General features: G+C 36.8%; 1 protein-coding gene across 2 annotated transcripts; it reads left to right on the top strand.

Moving 5' to 3' along the window:
* Nucleotides 1-333: 333 nt before the first annotated feature.
* Nucleotides 334-24,667, top strand: CHORDC1 (cysteine and histidine rich domain containing 1). Of its 2 annotated transcripts, XM_043876633.1 has the most exons (11): nt 651-1,169; nt 4,541-4,590; nt 7,267-7,323; nt 8,556-8,713; nt 11,926-12,029; nt 12,673-12,731; nt 16,334-16,404; nt 17,371-17,476; nt 19,210-19,329; nt 19,881-19,943; nt 20,225-24,667. In XM_043876633.1, the coding sequence occupies exons 1-11, from the start codon at nt 1,106-1,108 to the stop codon at nt 20,369-20,371; spliced, it is 999 nt and encodes a 332-aa protein (XP_043732568.1). In that variant the 5' UTR covers nt 651-1,105; the 3' UTR covers nt 20,372-24,667. The 2 variants fall into 2 exon arrangements, 1 of the variants encoding a protein (XP_043732568.1); XR_006335681.1 differs by lacking the exons at nt 19,210-19,329; nt 19,881-19,943; nt 20,225-24,667 and adding an exon at nt 15,770-15,832 and having other exon boundaries at nt 334-1,169; nt 17,371-17,426.
* Nucleotides 24,668-24,775: the final 108 nt, after the last annotated feature.

Genomic DNA, 24,775 nt, shown 5'->3' with positions numbered 1-24,775 from the left:
TGAAGAGTACCAAAAGTCTTAGTAGAGGATCCAGGATTGGAAAATCCAGCATTGCATACTGATTAAACGGAAGTTAAAATGAAGTAGTAACAATCACCCCGGAATCTTAAAGCGATAGTGCCTTCCTGGCGGCTCACTGGTAAAACAAACCTGCATCTGCCTGCCAGTGCAGGAAACGCAGGTTCAGTCCCCGGGTCAGGAAGATCCCCTGGAGAAAGAAAAGCAACCCAGTCCGGTATTTCCTGCCGGGAGAATCCAAGGACAGAGGAGCCTGGCGGGCTACGGTCCTTGGGGTCGCAAAAGAGTCTGACACAGCTTAGCGACTAAACAACAATTTCGAACAATAGTGGCCATTTCAGCACTGTCACTGAACATTTTTCTTCGATATTCTGATTTTAAAGTACTTTGTATTTTCCGTATGATTTGCGTTATTGAAACCTCTCCCGATGCCTACACCTTCTCCACGCTTCCGAGATCGGAACAGTGGAGACGGAGGGGGATTCGTCCAACATCCCGCTCAGTTATTAAGCAGGTTCCGGGAAGAGGAGTCAGAAAGGCTGCACGACCCTCCGCTCGTTCTCAGACCGCTCAGGAGCGAACGTCCCGGCCGCGCGTAGACGCGTCACCCCGGTCCGAAGAGGAAGGAGGTTGCTGGGCGACGGCGGCGGGGAGCGGGGCGGTCCACAGCGGCGAGGGAGGCGGGGCGCGCCCGGAGGCCCAGCTTCCGGCCTGCGAGACCTGTCCCGCGAGTCCCCGCGCCGCGCCTGCAGCCCCGCCGCGCCGCCTAGCCCCACCTGCGGGGCCCCCGACCTCCCGCCCGCTTCCCGCCGCGCCGCGGAGCCCCACCTGCGGGGTCCCGCCCGCTTCCCCCGCCGCTTCCCGTCGCGTCTGCAGCCCCGTCGCGCCGCGGAGCCCCACCTGCAGGGCCCCCGCCCGCCCGCCGCTTCCTATCGCCACTGCGCCTGCGCGGCCGGAACCTTCGCGAAGGTTCCCGAGGCGGAGCTGGCCGTTCCCGGAAGCCGGCAGCCTGCGCGCCTGCAGGCTCGGGTCGCGCGCCGGAGGTTGCAGAGGAGGCGAGTGGCGGTTCCGGCGTCCGGGAAGGAGAATGGCCCTCCTGTGCTACAACCGGGGCTGCGGCCAGCGCTTCGACCCCGAGACCAACTCCGATGGTGAGAGAGGCGCCGCCGCCCCCTCCTCTCCACTTCCTCCCGGGGACGCCCGGGGCCTCGCAGGCTGATCCCCCCGGGCCGCCGCATCCCCTCCCGGGGCCTCCCGGGGTGACCCCGCCGGGCCGCGTCCCGAACTGCCCCCGGGTGCGGGGCCGCTCTGCGGGACCGGGCGACGGGATCCGCACCCGGCGCCCGCCCTCGGCACAGCATTCGGCGCACATGCTCCCCGGCCGTCCGCTCTCCCTCCGGGCCGGGTTGAGAGCATCGTTGTCCCCGCCCCGCGCCTCTCGGAGCGGTGAGAAGTTAGTCAGGTGCGGTGGGTGCGCGCGCGCGCGTGTGCGTGTGTGTCAGAGACAGACGTGGACCGCAGGGTTGGGCCGCTGGCGGGTTATCCTATCATTCATTTGACTCACTGTTTTAACCATACTTTAAAAAAAAAACAAACCTGTTCTTGGTTCAGATTATTTTGAATGGTTACGCTGTTAGGTTTTGATACATCTGATCCAGTGGAAGGTAGATTCGTCATCCGTTACTTTGTAGCCGTCCGTGTTCCTTGGGTATTTTTGCATGGCCTTCCCGTCTAAGTACTGCGCCGTCTGCAGAATACTGGGCTTGAATGTCCTCTGTAGCAGAGATCCCCGACCTCCAGGACCTCATGACTGATGATCTGAGGCGGAGCTGATGTAGTCATCGTAGAAATAAAGTGCACAATAAATGTAACGCTTCAATCATCCTGAAACCATTCCCCCACCCCACCCCCACCGCCGGCGGGTGGAAAAATTGCCTCCCGGGCCCAGGTGCCCTAAAGCAGCTCTCCAGGACCCAGGTGTAGAATTAAGGATGTAAACTTGAGAGTTACTGACTAGGTGAATGGTAGAAACTGACCAGTGGATTTGAATTTTGGTAGGTGAATGAAGTAAAGGACTGACTTGATTCCTTGAAAACTGAGCAGTTACAACACTTTCTCATATTCCAGTAGCATTTATTGTATGTTTTCTGTATGCCAGACATTGGTCTGCCACTTAATATCTATTAGTTATCTCATTTAATCTTTACAACAACCCTGTGAAGTGTTTATTATACCCAGTTAATGAGAGAAGTACAGCAACAAGTTAGCAACAAGGTTTCTCATTGTGTAGGGAATTAAAATCAATACTTTAAAATCATTTTTACAGTATTAATGTGAAGTTTTTCAGGGAGAAAATTATGAGTCTTCAGTGGATGAAAAAATCAAGGAATGAGTTTCAAAGCCCTTTGCTGTTGGTAGCCTATGTAAAAAGTAAATTGCTTTAGTGGCTATGCCTATTCTACTTTAATATTAAAGAGGAAAGTCGTTTGAATGGGATAATATGTTTATTTATAGGGTGTTAGGTATCAGCCTAATTTTAAGGGGAGATACAGCCAATTTTTTGGAAGTCAGCTCTGTGTGTGTTTGTGAAATGATACAGTGCCTAGGAAAGAGATAGGGGAAGCCAGCGGAGTAGACGTCTTAAGGATTGAGCATCCGCAGCACTGAATTAAGTAGGGAACGCCTCTAAGGTTGCTGAAAGTTTATTAGCTTTAACAGAATTAGTTGTTCAGTCGCGGCTGACTCTCTGCGACCCTGTGGACGATAGCCCGCCAGGCTCCTCTGTCCAGGGAATTCTCCAGGTAAGAATACTGAAGTGGTGCCATTGCCTTCTCCAGGGGATCTTTCTGATCCGGAATTTTCAAATCCAGGTCTCCTGAATTGCAGGTGGATTCTTGAAGGTCTGAGCCACCAGGGAAGCCTGAGGTTATTGTAGGGACTTAAAATACTACCGGTAGGTTGATTGATGGAAAATGGAGATACAGAAGCTAAAGGAGTGTTTTGGTGTGGTGATTTGCATATGTTAAAACAGCTTCTCTAGAAGAAGCATTTCTTCACTAACAGTATTTTATTCAGTTCACACGTTTGAGGAAACAAACGGCTACCAAGAGGCAGAGCCAAAATTTGAGCCAGGGTCAGACTCAATGGTAAAAGCCCTGGTTCTTAACCATTGCTGTCTTGTAGCTTCTTACCCATAAAATATTACCTTGAGCGAAAGTGTCAAACTTGATTTTTTTTTTAAAGGACTAGAGAGGAAGATGTCCATTTGCATGTTATTTAGCAATGATTTTCAGATACTGTCTATACTAGTTGTATGGTTAAGACCTGACTCACTCTTGCTGCTCTGCTGCCAGAATGTCCATTATTATATATGCCTGTGTCAGACATTATGCGCTGTATGCCTCTGACTGTATGTACATTTGATATGAAACACGTTCTCTGTTCTCTTACTTTGATACTCCTCTCAAATTCTCTGCATATTCACTTCTACTTTGAATCTCCTTTTCCAGCTCTCAATTCCACTACTACCCTTAATTAGTAGATCTTCTGAATCTGGGCTTAGGTACTATACCATGAACCTGACACTTTCTTGCTTTATTAGCTAGGTGTGGTGTCTGTGTAGTACCTGGTTACTAACCAAAGAAACCATGCTGACTTAATACAGGGATAGGGAGATTTTTCTCTGAGTACCAGAAATTAATCATTTTAAGGTGATTCCAGGAATCAGAGGTTGTAGCCAATTGAGAGCTAAACAGACACGAAAGTTTGAGCAGAGACCCTTGTAAGAAAATTGCACAGGTGTGGAGCTGACCTTTTTCTGTGCTCCTGGTTCTATCTAACTGGGGAGTAAGTGTGTCCATTATCATTTTTTTTTAAATGTAAGGCTCCATATTGCAGGCTATAAGAAGTCCATTTCCATAAGAGAGTTAAGTAAAAATTGATGGTGTAATGGTGAGGAGTTAGGGAATAATAGACTAACAATCAGTGTCAAACCTGAAAACATTGTAGAATTTAAGCCTCTTTTTAATGAGGTTTATATCTAGGAATTGACACCTACTTAGGAAAATTAAATTAGCAATTAGATATTACTGATAAATCAGTTTTTTTTAAATTGAACCTATTCTTCAAAAAATGTCTTTTTAGAGCATCTCTTGGACAACTTTTATGGATCAATACACATAAAAACAGTTAAGTTTGATAGTATTTTTGTAAACACAACATTGAAATATGATACTAAAGTTTGGGTACTAAATAGATTTTACTGTAAAGATTAGAAGAATACAAAATATAATTGGTTATACTTGAACTATGTGTATTTTTATTTATAGCTGTCATACTCAAATTAGAATTTTAACCTTTACTATTTTAATGCAATGTTATATTAAGCATTGTGTGTCATGCATCAAACTCTAGCATTAGTGAAGTATTATCTGCATATGGAAAAAGGATTATATGTTAACACTGAAGGAAAATGGGTTTTCCTCATTATAAAGTGTTTTATTTTTTCTTTGCTTTTGACCAGATGCTTGTACATACCACCCAGGCGTTCCAGTCTTTCATGATGCATTAAAGGTAGGAGCTTGATACGTTTCTGTCTTAACATTTATATAGTCAATTCAGAGGTATAATACTAGATTTTTCCCTCCCTCGGCTTATGCTTTCTTACTGACCATTTTGGAGTGCTTTAAACAAGTGTTCCACTAGAGTCAAAGAAGACAGTAGATGGCAATCTCAAGAGTTTTTCCAGTTATAAAATTATTGTTTTTTATCCCAACTCTCATTTTCTCTGTCCGCCATTTCTTCACCTAACTTTGAGGGGAAATGAAAGCAGTTGTACTGATTCTTAGTTTTTCAGCATATCGGGCAGCTATTGGCTCACAAGAGTAGTTCTGAATTTTAGGGAAGATTGTTATAAACACTTAAGAGTGCCACTCAGGACAGACGTCTGAGTTTGGAGTAACAGTACAGAAAAGAGATGCCACCAGTTTTCCTTGATGCTCTGAAGAGTTAGAGACATAACAGAATATTGTTTGATGAGGATTTTTGTGCTGGGTTTATTGGTCTTTTAAAATTTATGATAATGTGGTACATTTTCCATTGTGTATCTCAAAATAAAAGGTTGCAACATGGCTGCTCTGGTTTTAGGTTTTCCTAGGAACATAAGCAGTCCTTCCTGTTTATATTTATCGATGTCCTTTGAATTTCTAATTTTACCTTTCAGGGAGTAATTAGACCACCTTGGTGTTTAGCTGTTAGCCAAGTGTAAACAGTGATATATGAGCAAATAACAAGCCTATATTAATCTGGTTACTTCTAAGTGAGAAAAACAGAACAAATGTTCGTTACCACAAGTTGTGACCTGACTCCTTACATCTTTTTGTTTTCCAATGATATTTTTCCTCATACCTTCTAACCATGGACATACTTCACTTCACTTCTCAGTTTTGGCTTCCTTTTTTTCTCTCGTTCAGTTTATTTTGACCTTACTTCACTTCTACAATGTATTTGGCAACTACAGATGAGTTCTGAAGTGACCCCTTTTTCCAAACATAGCCTGCCTTTGCTGCTGCTAATAATGATGCCACTAACTTTCTAGTCATTTAGTCCATTGCTCCTCTTTATATCCAACTGTTAGTTATTCTGATTAAACTTAATGATTTTACTTGGAAGTATTTTTCTTTCTCTTTTCTAATTTTGTTCTGTTTGTTACTGTTTTTATAACATTTCTTGAAGACCTAGACTTCCCAGTACCAGGAATTTCACAGCCCAGTAGATTTTAAGCAAAATACATAAATCAGTAGGTTGTGTACTGTTGTCAGTATTCTGTTTAGCCAAGTAAAAAATTAAACATTGCATGAGCAGAAGGAAAAACATTTTACTATTCAAATTGTGCATGCATGCTCAGTCATGTCCGACTCTTTGCAACCCCATGGACTTGTAGCCCACCAGGCCCCTCTGTCCATGGAATTTTCCAGGTAAGAATACTGGAGTGGGTTTCCATTTCTTTTTCCAAACTATTCATACTAGAAGAGGTACATTGAGGGAAAAGAACAGTTCTTAAGAAAAGACAGTTTGCGACCCTGTACTTGCACACTTAAATTTTAATTTCCTTTTCACATTTTACTGAGGACAACCATACCATCTCAGGTGGGCATTGGGAACAACAAATCTGTGTCATGTATATGTCCCAGTATTCCCAGAATACTTAATTCTTTATATGGAATTAAGATAATAAAACTTTTTTTTCATGCAGAATAGTGACAATATTATCTATACTAATTAAACCTTTAATTTTGTACTGGTTATTTTTCGTCTATATTTCAATTCAGAGTAAAAGAAAATGAAATTTCAGAACAAAGGAAAATATGAATTGTAGAATATTTCACATTTCTTTTTTTAAAAACGTTTAACTGGGTATTGTGAATAAAAGACACTGCCAAATTCTTCATGGATATATTGAGAGAAACAGTGAGGCCCAGATGGGTATGCGAAAAGCTGGCCCTTAGTCTGAATTTGAGACATCCCAAGCTTTCGGACTACTGGATTTTTATTTCTTTTTTCTTTGTACTACATTGGAATTGTAGGTGACAACTTAAACCCATGGTTTTAGTTAGCTACTTGATACTTTGTTTAGCAATCTCATACTACTTTACAGTTTCTATATTTGTATGCCTCTAACTTAAAAGCTCATGTAACCTTGAAAGATGTTAACAGTGCTTAAGCAGCCACATTAATTGTTTTTCTGAAAATAGAATGCTTATTGTTGAGAAACAACTATGCTGAGTTTGTTTAGAAACTGAATTATTATAATTATTATCTCTAACTTGCTGGACTTTATTTTATTTTATTTTATTTAACTTACTGGATTTTAATCTAACTTAGTTTTTAAAGTAAACCACTTCACTTGCACTCTAGATCCCTTAAAATATCTAGTTTTATAAATTATAAAATGCTTTTGTTCTGAAAATCAAATGCTATTCTAAAACAGAAGCAATTTCTGTTTCCATATTGTAAGGTGCTTCCTTTTATGATGGATCACAACAACATTGGTTAATTATTTTTTTTAGTCAAAGACTAAGCATTTCACTTGATTAATTATTTACAGCACTTTAATACTATAAAATTATATATATACAGGTCACTTTGCGACTCAAGGAGGTAAGTGTAAGTGGTATTTCAGTGAGTTGCGGTTCTTTTACAAGCAGAGTTTTCACTTTGTTTTCTTCTTTTGGCTCTTATGTTTCCTAGGGTTGGTCTTGCTGTAAGAGAAGAACAACTGATTTTTCTGATTTTTTAAGTATTGTAGTAAGTATTAATTTTTTTCCTAGATTATTTCCCCCCAAAGTGCATATTACAGGAAGCTCCAAATTTGAGGAGTCTGATTTTGAAGAGCTATTGTCTAGTCCTTGTTAACTTACAGATGGTCCCTTTCTTTTAAAATGGAGGTCACCTCCCTTCTGTGGCACTTAAAGTGTTTATCTGTTTTAGAGATTAAAGTTTCAAGATGTTAATTAACTACTTGTCAATTTATGTTTGTTTTTGATGTTAGTCTTTTTTTTTTTTCATTTCTAATTTACTTATCTACATCATAATTACACTCTAGAATTTTTTCCTACTGCTTATTTTTTCTTTAGCTTTCTATTTTTTAATTGAAGTACAGCTGATTTACAGTGTTATATTAGTTTCACATATACAGCATAGTGACTCATTTATAGACATGTATACCTTTTCTTACTCAGATTCTTTGCCATTACAGGCTATTACAGGACATTAAATATAGTTCCCTGTGCTATACAGTAATTCCTTGTTATTTGATGTTAGTAGTCTTAAAAGAACTCCATGAAGAGGTAACAATTTAAATCATATTCAGTTAGGAACAATAAATTATCATATCTAAGATACCATTAAGTTGCACTGTTATTTTGTGTACCCTTAAGAAAGAAAACTAAAGTTGCTAATTAAATGATATATCTTTGACCTTATGATTTCAGGGACGTTAAAATGTATGTCAATGTTATATAGAAAAGGTAGCTAGCATTTATTGAATGTTTGCCACCTGCCAGATAAGGAAGTATTGTATTTTTGTTGTTTAATCCTCAAAAATTGCCTCAATTTTACTGATGAGGAAACAAGTTTAAAAAGATTAATTTGTTCAATATCATATAGCTAGGAGCACAGCTGAGACTGAGATTGAGGCCCTTTTGTATAAATAATTGGTAGAATTCTCTGCAAAATTGCCAGAATTTGTTTCCTGTAAACAAGTTTATGCTATACCTTTAATAGAATAATTAAAGTAGATATTTATTAGGTATAATTTAGAGGCCTCTTTTTAATGCATTATTCACATGTAAGAACTCATTTGCAAATACATTAAGTTTGGAGTTCTGCTTTTGGTTTCTTAAAATAAGTCAGTGTGTTAAAAGTGGAGAAAGCATGAACTTGAATTTATGAACTAAGAAGTGAACATTAGTATTTGTCACAGCATGTGAAATAGATAATAGGATCGTTCTCAGAGAATGAATACCTTTCACCAACAGGGCTGTACGAAAGGAAGGCATAACAGTGAGAAGCCACCTGAGCCAGTCAAACCTGAAGTCAAGACTACTGAGAAGAAAGAGCTTTCTGAATTGAAACCCAAATTTCAGGAGCACATCATTCAGGCCCCTAAACCAGTAGAAGCAATAAAAAGGCCAAGGTACACTTTATATAGCTATATACCGGTGTTACACTTAATAACAGCATTTGTTTCTGGTATTACCTCTTACAATTTTGCATCATATCATTCATAGTCACTGTGTAGTTAACCAACTTTTGGACCATTTTGTTTTCTCTTCTGTTCAGTCACTCAGTTCAGTTCAGTCGCTCAGTCGTGTCTGACTCTTTGTGACCCCATGAACCGCAGCATGCCAGGCCTCCCTGTCCGTCACCAACTACTGAAGTCTCCCCAAACTCATGTCCATTGAGTCAGTGATGCCATCCAGGCATCTCACCCTCTGTTGCCCCTTTGTCCTGCCTTCAGTCTTTCCCAGCATCAGGTTTTTTTCCAGTGCGTCAGTTCTTCGCATCAAGTGGCCAGGGTATTGGGAGTTTCAGCTTCAGCATCAGTCCTTCCAATGAATATTCAGGACTGATTTCCTCTAGGATGGACTGGTTGGATCTCCTTGCAGTCCAAGGGACTCTGAAGAGTCTTCTCCAACACCACAGTTCAAGAGCATCAATTCTTTGGCGCTCAGCTTTCTTTATAGTCCAACTCAAATCCATACGTGACTACTGGGGAAACCATAGCTTTGACTAGAAGTAATGTCTGTATTTCTTAATATGCTGTCGAGGTTGGTCATAGCTTTTCTCCCATGGAGCAAATGTCTTTTAATTTAATGTCTGCAGTTACCATCTGCAGTGATTTTGGAGCCCAAGAAAATAAAGTCTGTCACTGTTTTCATTGTTTGCCCATCTTGCGATGAAGTGATAGGACCTGATGCCATGATCTTAGTTTTTTGAATGTCGAGCTTTAAGCCAACTTTTTCATTCTGCTCTTTCACATTCCTCAAGACGCTCTTTAGTTCTTCACTTTCTGCCATAAGGATGGTATTATCTGCATATCTGAGGTTATTGATATTTCTCCCAGCAATCTTGATTCCAGCTTGTGCTTCATACAGTCTGGCATTTCTCGTGATGTACTCTGCTGATAAATAAGTTTTCTCTTAGATAATACCTTTTTGCTTCTGTTCCTTTGAGGGCATACACACAGCAAAGCTCCAGGGTGGGTTGGTTCACTGTATGCAGTTAAGCTCTGGCTGAGGGAGCCACACGTCTTTCTTGTGCCTTGGCATGTATCGTTTTCACTGTGGCATAGTGGAATTCTCTAAGGGAATCGTCATTGTCAGGGAGTCAGTTTGAGTTGAAAAAGAACTTGGAGGCTTTCCTTTCCATTCTGCCACTGTTTGTTGAATATTTTTTAAGACATTCTTCATAGAAAAACTTTTCATTTCCTTTCAAAACTTCTATGAATTTTAAAGCAGCTTATCATTGCTAATTGAGTATATAATTTTTCCTTGCATCAGGTCAAATTCTATTTATTTGTCCATATTTTGCCAGTTAGAATAAGCCTAGTCACTTATCTTTTACCCCCCAGTTATCTGAAAACTGTTAGTCTCATTACTGATCAATTTTTAATGTATTTGATTTACATGGCATATCTGTTAAAGTACTTTTAAAATATTTTGCTCACTTTGCAGTAGAATTACAGATTCTTCATATTCACTTTCTGACCCACTACATTTTATAATCCCACGAGTGCTGGGATTATTGTTGGATATCACTGTTATACCAGGTCTTCTTCACATAGCACTTGAGTACTTAATTGTTTCAGAATCAAAAAACAGGACTTAAAAAAAAACAGATGGTTTTTGGCCTCAAACATGACCTTTGTTGATATTCATATTATGGATTCATGATTTCCCCAATTTTTTCTTTATTGATCTTAAATAAATAAGTTTATAGCATCTTGACTAATATCCAACAAAGAAAACACCCTCAGGGACTTTCTGATGTTTACTTTGTTTATTTAACCAGACTACTTTGGGTGATTTTTTTCTATATTCACCTTATTCATAATCATGAGAAATTTTATCAAATGTCTTAACTGACTGATTTGCCAGTTGTGGGGGGGAGTCATAAAAAGACAAGAATTTTGACATGGATCATTATTAAATATTATAGTTGAGTCTACTGTAATTGACAGTATGAGGTAATATTTTTTAAAATAATGGATTACTAATAAATTCACTTAAGAGAAAGAGAAATTAAGTATTTTATCCTAAATTCATTGGATGGTATTATAGAGATTATGAGGATACGAGTTTTTATGTACTTTGTTAATGCCTCCTATGCAGTAGGTTTTTCATTAACTATGTAGAATGAATAACCTAGGATTTTTCGTTTTATTGCTGCATTTATTAGTATTCTTAATACTTACTGAATGCCTTAAATTCTACATACAGCACTTTACAAAATGTCAGGGGACATTGTTGTTACTGTTTTTTTAACCTTACTAGAGCTCCCTTGTGATATAACTGTCTGAATTAATAGGTGTGTGTACTAGTGTCCACGTGAAGTGAACCGTCTCCACCGGTAGGGATATGGATTCACTTCCTACATAATTATTGCCTTAGTACGTAATTATTCAGTATGTACTGATGTAATGATAAAATGAGCTGCTTTAAAATAAAATTTTTCATTAGAATTTTTGAAAGGAAATGTTTTGCTATGAAGAATGTCTTAAAAAATATTCAACAAACAGTGGTAGAATGGAAAGGAAAGCCTCCAAGTTCGTTTTCAACTCAAACTGACTCCCTGACAAGGACGATTCCCTGAGAGAATTCCACTGTGCCACAGTGCAAGCGATACATGCCAAGGCACAAGAAGGACTTGTGGCTCCCTCAGCCTGAGCTTAACTGCATGTACGGTGGACAAACCTGCCCGGGGCTTGGCCGTGTGCGTGCCCTGCTGAGTGAATCACTTCGCGCATAATTGTTCACGTCGTCCGTACTTGCTGCTCCGTGTTTGCCTTGGGTGTGGAATGTGAAGGTGCTTCACAGTCCCTTCCTTGGAGTTGCTCATCTTGGCAAATTTGGATTCTTAGTCTTTGTGTCCTTCCCGTTAGCCATACTGATTCATAAATTGTGTTGAAAGTATCATGATTATTTGATATTTAGTATCAACTTTTTTCTGCTAAAACTTAGAAATGTAATTGTGTTACAGCAGTTACTGTAAAATACTTTTTTAATTAGAAAAACTTGATTCACAAAGCTTTTGGCTTATCATAAGTAGGCTCAAGTACATTTAATTTTAGTACAAAGAAATATTTTTGTACCTCAATAATGGTAATAAAGTTTCCAAAATCTCTAGCCCGGATGAACCAATGACAAATTTGGAATTAAAAATATCTGCCTCCCTAAAACAAGCACTTGATAAACTTAAATTGTCATCGGGGAATGAAGAAAATAAGAAAGGTAAGATTTTGCTTTTTATATTTTTCTATTTAGTTAGCCAATTATTTAAAAGAAGCAGGAGCAGTATAGTTTGCAGCATATAAATATAAAAAAGTAGTACTTTGTATTAAAGAACTTTTTTGTTTATTGAATGCCTTTTAAACCACAGAATGAATTTGTGATTCATTTTGTCTTTATTAGAAAGGAGTACCTGTTAATTTTTTTTCTTCTGTTACTCATTACTTATTAACAGTGAGTTAAGCTTTTTTGTAATTGTTTCATTGTGCATGATATAAAATATATTCAGCATTCTCTGATCCATACCTGTTATCTGGGGGAAAAAAATCATGAAATGATTTCTCTTTTACATAAGGTAAATTTACTGGATATGGGGTGCATTGTAGAATAGAAGTGCACCATGTCATGTGTCATTTTGGGATTATAGGCAAGACTTAATCACAGGAGTTGGCTTCTGATTCACTTTTACTGAATGATGTGTATTACATGAAAGGTCACACAGAAAACTTAACTAAAATCATTGTAAAATAGCAGTTTTTTTGTATTTAGATTATTATTTTAAATACTCATTTTAAGAAAATGGTACTTTCTACGAATAACACTATAGTAAAAGTGTTCTAATGTTTTTATTTTTTCTTTCTTTTAGAAGAAGACAGTGATGAAATTAAGATTGGAACCTCATGTAAAAATGGAGGGTGTTCAAAGGTATATATTATAAAATTTGTGTTAAGTCTAGAAGTAAAATTTTAAATTTTGAGAAAAGAGTAATTTACTGACTCAATTAGATATGAACGTTTATGTGCCTGTTATTTGTTGGGCACTGTTCCATGGAGCAGGACTATGAGCATGGATAAGTGCCTGTCCCTGAGGAGCATGTCTGAGAGATCACAGGAATAAACAGGTCTAGTTCTGTCAGCATTTACTGAGCACTTCTGTGTGCCAGAGATGGTTTTAGGGGCTGGGAATGTGGTACTAAATAAAGCAAAAATCCCTGTTCTTGTGGAGCTGATACTGTGATTCTGGGGGGGGACAACAAATAAGTTATTAAGTGCTGTGAATTTAGGTAGACTTGAAAAGAATAACGCTGACAAGGAGATACAGAGGGAGGTCCTTTTTGATCTGGTGACACTGGGTTGGAAATTGAATGATGTAGCAGATGCGCTGTATAAACCTTGGAGTAGGTGTGGGAGCAGCATGTGTAGAGGCTCTAGAGCTTGGCTACTCAGGAAATTATAGAAGTCAGTGGAGGGTTGATACGGGTGGGAAACAGGGTATGAAAGGCAGGCAGGGTTATAGAGGTCGTTGTATGTCACGGTGAGGCGTTCAGGCTTTGGTCTAAGTGTAACATAAAGCCGTTGTCTTCTTTAAGGAGGGACTTTAAAAGGATATCTTTGGCTGATAAGTGGTAAATTTAATGGCGCAGGAGTGGAATCAAGGGAAGGAAAACCAGCTAGGGTGCTATTTTGAAAGACCAGGCATTGGCACATGTTTTAGAGTAGTAGTTACATGTAAGATGTCATCAGACATCTCATTGAGGCTTCTTTCTGCCTACTCTGTGTAATATTACACCCTCTTCACCATTTCCATACTCTCCTGATTTCCCCATAGCGCTTACCCCTTATTGCATACTACTTACTTTACAGATTTTGCTTCCCTTCTTCACTCATGTAAGATTTAAAAGGGAAACATTTTCTCTTTGCTTGTCCTGAGCGCTTAGGACAGTGCCCAGCACGTGACAGACGTGTTAAAACGAATGACACCTGAAGTATTAGCAGGACTTGCTGATAAACTAGAAGTGAAGCGTCTCAGCGCACCGTTACCTGAGGAGGAGAGATGGGAGTTCGGGTTGGGAGCAGGTTTGCGGTCTTCTCTCATGCTGAGTTTGGGATCACCTTGTTCATTTAGAGATGGAAATACAGATGCATTCCCGTGTATTTAAGGTAGATGTGGCAGATAACGATTAATTCTTTGGGTGCGGGAGGTGCGTGCAGGTGGTGGGGTCTGTAGGCATGTCAGAGCAGAGGTATCCCCAGATGAATTTTGAGAAGTGAATGACAGTTCTGTAAATGGACAAAATGGGAAAGGATATTCCAAGGAGAGAGCAATAATGACAAAAATCAAAAATAGTCAATGATAATGGTACAGAATTTGCTGATGTAAAGTTGAGATTAGAAGAAAAGTCAGACTAGATCCTGAAAGGCTTGCTGCTCACAGCTTAGGCCTTCCTTTAGGTCACGGTGGCCATCGAAGAAATGTTTTTAAAGTTTTTTCATTGAAATACACCATTGACTATATAAATAAAAGTTTATTAAGCAGAGTGCACATGCTTCCTCTCATTCATTATTTCGTCTTCCAAAGGTAACTACTTTTTTCTCTCAACATTGATTAGTTTTGCCTACTTCTGAACTTACTGTAAATAGAATCATAGAACAGGTACTTAAGTCTGTCTTCCTTTGCTTAACTGTTTTTTGTTCTCTTGGTTTCAGCTGTAATTTGTTCGTTTTCATAGCTTTAAAGCATACCATTGTTTAAATGTGCCAATCAGTTTATCCTCTACTGTCCTGTGAAGTTTTTTGACTCATGTTACTATGGACATATTTGTCCATGACTTTGGGGATACGTTTACACATTTCTTTTAGGTAGATGACTAGAAATAGTGTTGCTTCTTCAGTGTGTGTGCGTGTGTGTGTGTGTGTGTGCAGCTTTAGGAGGTACTCCCACCTAATTTTACAAAGTGGTTGTGTTTATACTCTTCCCAGTGATATATGAGGCTGGGTCCATTTGTTTTACACCTTGATAACATTTTTGTAATATCAGTCTTTTATATTTAGCCACTCGGGTGAATGTGGACTGTTCCCATTGTGATTTTAATTTGTACTTTCCTGATGATGATGTTGACTACGTTTTTGTATGCCTGTTGGCCATTTGGATGTCCTCTGTGACGCTGTGCCAAATCTGTATCTGGTTTTCTATTAAGTTGACTTTTTCTTAATGATTTTAGGAATTCTTCATATGTTTTATCTGCACGTCCTTTGTCAGAGAGACTATACTTTTTCACTGTCTTAATAATGGCTTCTGATAAATAGTCTCTTTAAATTTAATGAAACTCACTTTCTTCATCTTTTCCTTCATGATGGGCTTTCTGTGTCCTCTTTAAGAAATCTGTTTCTTTTAGGACTTAGAGGCACATTTAAATGTGCAGACCACTGGCACTGATTATTGTATATGGTTTGAGGTAGCGGTATTTAAAGGACTTTAAACAAGAAAGTGGGCCATGTTTAAGTAGATGGTAGAGTCCAGAAACTGAAGGCAGAGAAATTCATCAGACTCTTTTAGCAGAGTTTCATTGCCTGGAATCTGCTAGTGATCTTGAGAAAGTTTAGCAAATTAAACTGGTAAGATTTTTTCTAATTCAGGTTGACAGGATTTTGTGATAGACTGCATGAGGGTAGAAGGTAAAGGGACACTGAAGAGAACTTGGAGAATCTCTCCTTTGAGAGACTCAGTGGATATGGAGCCATCAGATAAGATTGGGAAGAATAGTAGGAATTCTGGGGAACAACAGTGATAGACGTTCAGAATCTTATACACACGCCGTAATCTGAATTTACAAAAAGTGAATGTACAGAATTTTATTTTCTGTAACTGTAGGATGGTTGCTGTAAATAGCAAAGTAGACAGAAAATATACTACTGGCTGCATCTATGTTTTATTAACATAACTTTTTGTGAATTCATCTGTAGAGCCTTCATCTACAGCAGCAATGGGGCCCGGATCTTCCAGACAAACCCTGGATATATATATAGGTCTGCAGCTCATTTTACCGTTTGTAGGGATAAGAAGTCATCTCTCTGGACTTCAGAATTGCTTATTAGATTTTCCATATTAATTCGTAATGCTCACAGAGTTTACTGTGCACATAGTCATGCTATAACTATGTTTCTGATGAGAACACTAATCTCTTGGTCTCAGTATTGTCCTGTAAATTTATAGAACATGCCTGAATATGTTTGGAATATGTTGGGATGTGTCCTCATACCCAAAAGTCTAAAAACATCTGATACATCCTGTTGCCTACTTTAATATTTACCTTTTTCACAGGGAACTGAAATTTAAGCATATCCAAACAGGAATCTTTTTTCATTCCTTATTGGAATGGCCTGAGGTGAATTTATGAATGTTCTAGGTAATTGTTACCTCGTGGGCATTTTCATAGTTCATAGAGGTCACCAGTACTTACAAATACATGTGAAGTGTAACACTGAGATATGAAACTAATTTTTTCCCTCTTTTTTTTTCTCTTGTAGACATACCAGGGTCCACAGAGTCTAGAAGAAGTCTGTGTATATCATTCTGGAGTACCTATTTTCCATGAAGGGTAACTAATGAAAACTTTATGGTAGATGTTAGAAATGTTAATATGCCTTTAAACATTATTTGCCATGCAACAATATTAGGTGTTTTACTTACATTGTCATATAAACTGTACAATAACGTGGAAATGTGAATTTTGTCTTCTTTCTGCACATGGGAAAACTGAAATGAGTTTACAGTTGAAGTGACCATTGTGATTCACACCTCATGTTTTTTATATTCCTTTATATTACAATAGAATACTTTTTTTCTTTAAGCTGAATAGGTGTCTTGTGTTGTGAAGGGCTGTCCTGGCCATTGGTAGGGCATTTGGAATTTGGGCCCTGGGACACTGAGACGCCAACATTGTGGTATCTGAGAAAACCAGGACTTTCCCACAGCACTCCACTGAGAGCCTCTCTCGTTATGTTACACTGTAGTTTATGGAAACACAGTACTGTGAGAGTCTTCCACTCTGTTTCCCTGTCTTCAGGACTCAAACCCAAAGTTTTACTGTAATTTTTGTCTTCCAGTGTTAGATCTTTCTTAAGTAAATAGTGTTAGATTTTTCTCAAGTTAATTTTTCACTTACTTTGGGATTGACTATCACAGGTTATGTAAACATTAGTTTTTAGTTTGTTTGCATGTTCTCACTTTCCTGGTGTTTTAAAATATGAAGGTCTTCAACCTTTGATCATTACTATTTCATAGTAGCTTAATGAGGAAACTGAAATGCAAACTATCAGTGAAAAGCTAATTTTGGATTTTGTGATGGTTTTAAGCATCTTCATTCAGGAATGCCAGAATTGCTATACTAAATGGCATTCTGGTTATTAGTCTTCTGGTAGTTTTAACTGTTTAGCAACTTAGACACTTGTAAAATTAACTAAAGTTACATGCTTATTTTTTTAAGTTACTTACCACTATAACACTTCCAAATTTAATTGATTGTCAGATTTTATTTCTGAAATTTTTATATGATAATTTAAAGGATGAAATACTGGAGCTGTTGTAGAAGAAAAACTTCTGATTTTAATACATTCTTAGCCCAAGAAGGCTGTACAACAGGGAAACACATGTGGACTAAAAAGGATGCTGTAAGTAATGTTTTAAAAATAGCCTACTGGGGTGTGTTTATCTGAGTCATTTTGAAGACATTTGAGATTACTCTGTCTTTATATTTAAGAAGAAAAAAAGTTCCTCACAGTAAAGTTTGATGAACCTAACTAAAATCTAAAATTAATCTGAGTCAAGCTCTTAACGCACTACTCTTTGATCAGAATAATGATTGTGTATGTTGATTGCAAATATGTAGATTTTTGTGAAATACGTAAGCTAGTCTAAATTGAAGCATATTTTTCTGTAATTGCATACTTTATTTCGACTTTTTCTGTTAAAAATCACTTTTCTGCTCATTTGAGTTACCATTGAGACCTCTGATGCTCTTTTGGCCCCTTACTGTCATTCAACCATTTACACATTACAGACACGCCATCTAGTGGCCAAACAGTAGAATTGTAGCATTGTTTCTTTGGGATTGTTTTTGTGTTTTTAAAATTAATTTATTTTAATAGGAGGCTAATTGCTTTACAATATTGTGGTGGTTTTTGCCATACATTGACATGAATCAGCCTCTGCTTGCTACCAGGAAATTTATCAAAAGAAAAGAGAAAGCATCAGTTCCTACTTCCCTAACAGCATTTTAAAATGACTTGTAGCTATGCAAATAATCTCTGAAAATCCCATTAAACTGTAAGATGGCAAGCAATTCTTGCTAAATACATATTTGTTAGCTATTATTAACATGTCTTGTAATACATTAGATTAATTTTATGTGCTGTATTGGCACTAAAAACCCCGAGACAATGAATGTTTTCAGTGTGTGCCTCTTTATGTTCAGATTACGTTAGGAATTCATTTAGTGTATATTAGCATATATTATGTCTGCTTTTTAATTACACATGGGTTAGATACTGTAAATATATTTGTTAAGTTATAATTTGTCTACCATAAAACTTCTAGGAGTGTTTTATTAGTAAAACGTGAAATATCCCTGTATTTTTTCCAAGGTACAAAAATTTGAAAGTTTTGCTTTGAAAAAATAAAATGTTGTTTTGTGTGCTTAAGTTTTCATAGTATGACCCTTGGTGAAAAACACTGTTTTATTTTTTAATGCATATAGTTGTCAGCTATTGAGTGACTAAGCCAGGTGTTTAAGGGCAGAAAAGTTTAAGTGGTGTAAAGTAATTTAAATTCAGTTGGCATAATTACACAAAAATATAAATATTGCTTTTTCAAACAATAGTGTCTCACAGTCTCATGCATTAAGTTACCCTCAGTTACAAGACACATCACACTTCATCTTTCAAGTAGTTATTGTTATAGCAATTTATCATTCATAGGTAATAATTTATTTCCATAATAGTAATCAAAAGATTACTTCCACAAATTCTTACCTTTTTTTCATGTTATTGTAAGAGGAAAATATTCAATAAGAACAACAGACAGTTATAACTAGTCAATTATTTTTTCTCAAATTTCAGTCTGTAGAAAATAACTGGAAAGTTTTATGCATGATGTTAAGATGTTGTCCGGTTTATATTGTTAAGCAAATATCTCTAGTCTAAAAGTATGTTCTCAAGTCATAAAGCTAGTATTTTGTTTCATTGGTTAAACTTCTTGATGGGGGCTTTAGAAATTGTTTATGCTTAAAAATATTAAGGGCTCGATTTTATGTGGTATTTTTCTCAATTTTAATGGGTCAAATTACTCTTTTTAAGAGGTTAATTAAGGCACTTTGTAAATTCATAAAGTTTGTCTTACATTGCAGGGGAAAAAGGTTGTTCCATGTAGACATGACTGGCATCAGACTGGGGGTGAAGTCACCATTTCGGTATATGCGAAAAATTCACTTCCAGAGCTTAGCCAAGTAGAAGCAAATAGCACATTGGTGAGTACACTCAGCGTCTCTGGCTTGCGCGTTGCTCGTCCTAAGTGTGTGTGTTTTCCGTGGCTGCGCCAGGTCGCGGTTGCAGCGTGCAGCGCCCCCGGGCCGTCTCCACTTGGCCTGTGTGTCTTAGCTCCCAGCCCCTGCGTGGGAGGCGGGTTCTTCCAGTGTTGTTCCCTGGAACACGAGGGAAGTCACTAAACGTTATTCTTACTGTATTATAAAATGTTGATCTTGCTTGAGCTGTTTTAAGATTTAAAAAGTCCCATTTGAAAAATTAATTAACATTCTCAGCGAGTTATTTCTGAAGCACCCTGGAAGTGCTGTAGTGGCTTAGATTTATCAGATAATAATGATACTTAGTTCTCAATATGAAATTCCATGTTAATATTTTTTTCACTGTTAATGGTTTTCTCAAAGTATAATATTGGCAGTTCCTTAAAATAACTTAAATGGTTTTTATCCGTGTCTTTATTTTTATAATCACTGTTTTAATATCATAAATCTTTACTTTGGTTTTGATCAATTAATCAACTTTTTTTTTTTTTTTTCAGTTAAATGTACACATTGTATTTGAAGGAGAGAAGGAATTTCATCAAAATGTGAAATTATGGGGTGTAAGTATTATAAATCCAGCAGAATTTTTTCTTAGACTTTAAAATGCCATTTATAATAAAAGATAGTACTTTAGGTAAGCATTGATGTAGAGTAGATGTATAACTTACCATTATTTCTTACCCAGGAGTTTTCCTCTAAGGCTAGAGACGACCTTAGAAGCTTGGAGTTCTGACTGTTAGCAGCTGGCATAGACATGAAGTCTACTTATCGTTTAAACATACTTGCCTCTAAAATTAGTAAAACCATCCAGAATACTGTCATTCTCTTTGATATGTTACAGGTGATTGATGTAAAACGAAGCTACGTGACTATGACGGCAACAAAGATTGAGATCACCATGAGAAAAGCTGAACCTATGCAGTGGGCAAGCCTTGAACTGCCTGCAGCAAAAACCCACGAAAAACAAAAGGAAGAGACAACAGAATGAGTTGGGAAGGGAAAGAAATGTCACTGGCTGTTTCAGAATTCTTGCTGCGTGAAGTGGTGACTTGCTGCTGTACTCTTGTTTTCTTGTTATTGTTGTTGAATCTGGCATTTCAGGGTCTGCAGTAGGTTCAAGCCAAAGTCGGTTTATCTTTTTGTGCCTCCCGTATCGCTTTTGAGTTACCTAAATTAATTATTCATTTCTCCTCACTAATAGAACTGTAGTTGTGTCCTGTACTTGAAGAAGCTAGAAAATAGCTCATAACAGTTACAATATTTCTTAGCATAATACTGCGTTAATCAGAGAAATGTCAAGAAACATTCGTTTTTACATCTCTTTCTTTTATCCTATAATTAATCACTAAAGCAAGATGGAATGTCAGATTTTTAATTAGCTTTTTCATGAATTTGTGTTCCTATGATACTTGAAAATCTTTAAGGAAGAGATGAAGCTCTGCATTGCTTTTCCACTCAACAATAACATTTTGTAGGGGGATTAACTCACGGTAGTGTAGTACATAAGTAGTAGCAAGGAAATACAAACATTGATTAACAAATCAGAATTCACTTACAGCTAATTGGATTAAAAATTACATCAGTACCTGTATACTTGCCAAGCAGTATGATCTTAAGAGTATAGGAAACATCATAAATAAGAATAAAAAGGTATCAATTTGATTAAAATTCACCATTTTATAAGACTAAACAGTAGTGTTAAACATCTTTTTCCTAATTATTCATAAGGTCTCTGGATGGTGTTATGACTGAATTGTACCTAATTTATAGTCTGTGCCCTCTTAGAATCTTTTATTAGTTATAAAGATAAATTATATATATTATTTGGCCTCCCTGGTGGAAAACTGTCTGTAAAATTCCAGGCTAAAAGACTTTTGGAAATACATTAGGGTATCAGAAAAGTAAATATTTAAACTTTGCTTTATGACAGCTATTACATGTGAAATAAACAAAATAGCTTATTCTTTTGAAGTTTTTTTTTTTTTTTTACATTTTCACAAACAGCTTGACAGTTCTAGGTGATACAGTGTTGATTATATATTGTACTTGATTAAACATAGGTAGCACAGAATTAGATAGTTTATGCTAATTGAACCCATTAAAGGATAATTAGTTTCTGAGGCAGTGCAGAGTTCACAAAGGAAACTGAAATTAAGACATGTTATGAAGGCAGAAACTATGGCAAAACTTAATACATTTGAATATGAATTATGTTTATGTAGATTAAAATAATGATTTCTTAAGCTTCTTGAGTGTTTTTCTTTCTTGGTAGTAATGGACTTAGAAAGAAAAGTTTCCAGAAGTACAGTTTTAGTTAACAGTATTTCTCAAGTCTATTACCTTAACAAATAAATAACTATTAGATGTAGTTAATGTAATTATTAAATGGTTTGGTTTTGTTACATATAAAGACAGAAAAATTGGCAGCCAGCTTTTATGACACTAAAATACCATGGCAAGAAATTTTTGCAGTGAAGATTGGACCCAAAAGAAATATATATTTCTAGTATTTGGGGTTGTATTTAAATTTTTTTAACTTTTCATAGTTTTGGAACCTGAGTTCTTTTAGAGCCATGAAATCTAGTTTATTATTTAGAGGAAGGATTGATAATTGATTTGATTTGAGGTAATGTTTACTAGGCCCTTTACTGATGATTCCTTCTTGAGACTTTTCCCCCTAAGCAATACGTAATAAAGCAAGAGTATTATTCATGGAAGAGTTAGTTACAAACCAGTCACCTTTATATATAATGTATTATCTATACATTATATACTCACAGTTTTCGTATTTAGTCTGGTTATACTAGGGACCATTCTGTTTCCTTTGTTAGTCCTATGAACCTCTGAATTTGTTGCATAAATAAAAATCTAAATATAAACAATTATCTTAAACTCACATAACAGTTAAAATTAAGTAGAATGAGTTTTAATTATCTATCTGGATCAAAATGCTTGTTAACTTTATTCAGTTATTTCTCTAGAAAAGCTTCATCTATCTAAGTGTATTCATAATAACTGTAGCAAAATAAAGCTAGATTTATTGTACACTTGATAACTAATCTGATGGCTAAATCAACATTTTAGGGAAACCTAAAATAGCATTTTTCTTGCTTGGCACGTTCGCTAATATAAAGGAAGAAAAATGCTGAGAATTTGAACTTTTACTACTTTTTAACCTCTTATTTTGGTATAATTTTAGATTTACAAAAGTTGCAAAACAGTACAGGTTTTTTTATGTCCTATATTAATCTTCCCCAACTGCTAAAATGTTACATATCATTAGAACATTTACAAAACTAAGAATTAGCCTTGCTAAAATACCATCAACTAATGTTGAACATTAGTTTTGATTATTTGTTTTTAGTGGAACACTATTTTCAGAGTAGTTCTTGAGACCTAGTATTTTGATAGTAATTAGAACCAGTAATCTGTGAGCCATTAAAAATATAAATTGAAATCAACCTGTCATAGACAAAACATTGTAACCAAATACTGGCAAAGTACTGCAGTGATCTATTTTATTAAAATTTATCTTTTATGCTAGAGATTTTAATTCTTATTAAGTAAAACTTGTTTGGTTTTCCTTAGACAGTTCTTTAGAAATCTAAGGGTGAACAGAACCTTAAAGAGTTCTTGCCAGTCTCTTAAGATGACTTTGGGTTATTGCTCTACTGCCCCTTGCTATGGGGAAAAAAAAATCGTTACCCAGATTGAAAATTACATTATACATACACCTGTAATAAGTAAATTAATGGAAAATCTTGAAAGTGAAAATTCCCTGGTGGTCTAGTGGATTGGGCTCTGTGCTTCTACTGCAGGGGTCGGGTTTGGAGCAAAGAAAAAAAGGATTAAAAGCTCACTTATGAAGTCTGTAACCTTTCTTTTTCTTTGTAATAGCCAGGTACTTTTTGTTATCAGAAAGTTAAGGAATTTTTCGGTTTGTTTTATTCAAATTACTTTGACCTGGTATTCATTTTTGATACTTATTTTCATTCTTTTGCCTATGTTATAATTCTTTAGCCTCAGTTCTGGAATGCAAACTAAGTCCTGCTTGTTTCTAGGTTTTAAGTTTCTAAGTTTCATTTCTTTTGTTTTTTGGGTAGCTGGGAAGTTGGTGTTTTACCTGATTGCTTCCTTTCTGCCCAAATCTTTTACAAGTTAAACTCCTCTGGAGTTGTTGTGTGGCTTGGTTTTTTTTTCTTAAGTATAGATGCATGGTGCTTTATACTTTATGCCTTTGACATTATCTCTAAAATATTGGACTTGGAAAGGTTGCTTGTTTTTTTATTTTTATTTTTTGCATAGTTTGCTTTTACTTTTTTTTTAAAGTTTTTGTATAGCTCTTAGTTGTGAAGAATTCCGTAAAAAACAGTTACTTTTAAAGAGCATGATTTTATTAAATGCCAATTAATGCCTTTTCTTATTTTTCCAATTTAGTAGGCCACATTTAATGTCTACTGAAGTGACAGCCTTAAACATTTTTATGTTGCTTAAAGATTATGTGGCAAAATAATTTTATTTGCTAATCCTTTTTGACTCAGCAGATAACAGTGTCCAGATGAGTGTGTTGTTAAACTATGCTTTTAAGACTGCTAAGAAAGATTAAGCCTGGGAGAGGGAATCAATCTGTCAAAATGCTTGTTACTCCCTGAACCTGTTAATTCTTGGTGTTCCAAAAATGAGACTAGATCAGTGTATTAATGTTAAACACTGTCATCCTTCATGTTGCTCATTTCAGTTTAGAGTTCCATATTTATTAATTATTTATTTGTATGATTAATTTGTTAATGTTTGTATCCTTTTATAGACCACATATAACCTTGACTGTGTCTAGGCCAACCGTTATATCCCTGTTTTCTAGTATAGTACTTGGCATGTTGGTTGGCTCTTAGAAATATCAAGGCATGTAGCACTTGTTAGGGGCCAGTCTAAGGACTTTTATGAATATGGACTTAACCCTCATGACACCCTGTGAGGTATATTCTCTTGTTACAGGCAAGGAAACTGATTTATGGCACAAGTTAAGTAACTTGCCCAATGGCAAAACTAGTGAGCTGTGGAGTAGAGATTTCACACGCAGGCCTCTGGCTTTGTGTTCTGTGCTCCTGACTGTTTCATGCAGCTTGTGTCTGTCAGTTGAATTAATGGGTTCCATGAAACATTGGCATATACTGCATGGAAAACAAGTACCATTGTGTTTAGCTACCAGGAAAAATCTTACTTTTTCATATGTTTTGTTAGAAAATAAATTTATAAAATAAAGTATGTAGTCTTTTTGTTTGTATGGTTTTGGTTCTAATGATAGCTGGCTTAAAAACTTATCATTTATGATTTAACAACTCTTAAGGTCTCTAGTTTCTTTTAAGCAGCTTCCAAAGAAATTTCAGAGTCC

The sequence above is a fragment of the Cervus elaphus genome, chromosome 2, assembly GCF_910594005.1.
Source record: "Cervus elaphus chromosome 2, mCerEla1.1, whole genome shotgun sequence".
Classification (NCBI taxonomy): Eukaryota; Metazoa; Chordata; class Mammalia; order Artiodactyla; family Cervidae; genus Cervus; species Cervus elaphus.
This window is presented reverse-complemented; position numbering and strand designations above follow the sequence as displayed.

What these genes read in the sequence shown, in the direction of transcription:
- CHORDC1 (XM_043876633.1), top strand. Translation starts at nt 1,106, where the DNA reads ATGGCCCTCCTGTGCTACAACCGGGGCTGCGGCCAGCGCTTCGACCCC. An exon ending in TCTTTCATGATGCATTAAAG is followed by an intron (nt 4,591 to 7,266) that starts GTAGGAGCTTGA and finishes TATGTTTCCTAG; the next exon opens with GGTTGGTCTTGCTGTAAGAG. An exon ending in AAAATGTGAAATTATGGGGT is followed by an intron (nt 19,944 to 20,224) that starts GTAAGTATTATA and finishes GATATGTTACAG; the next exon opens with GTGATTGATGTAAAACGAAG.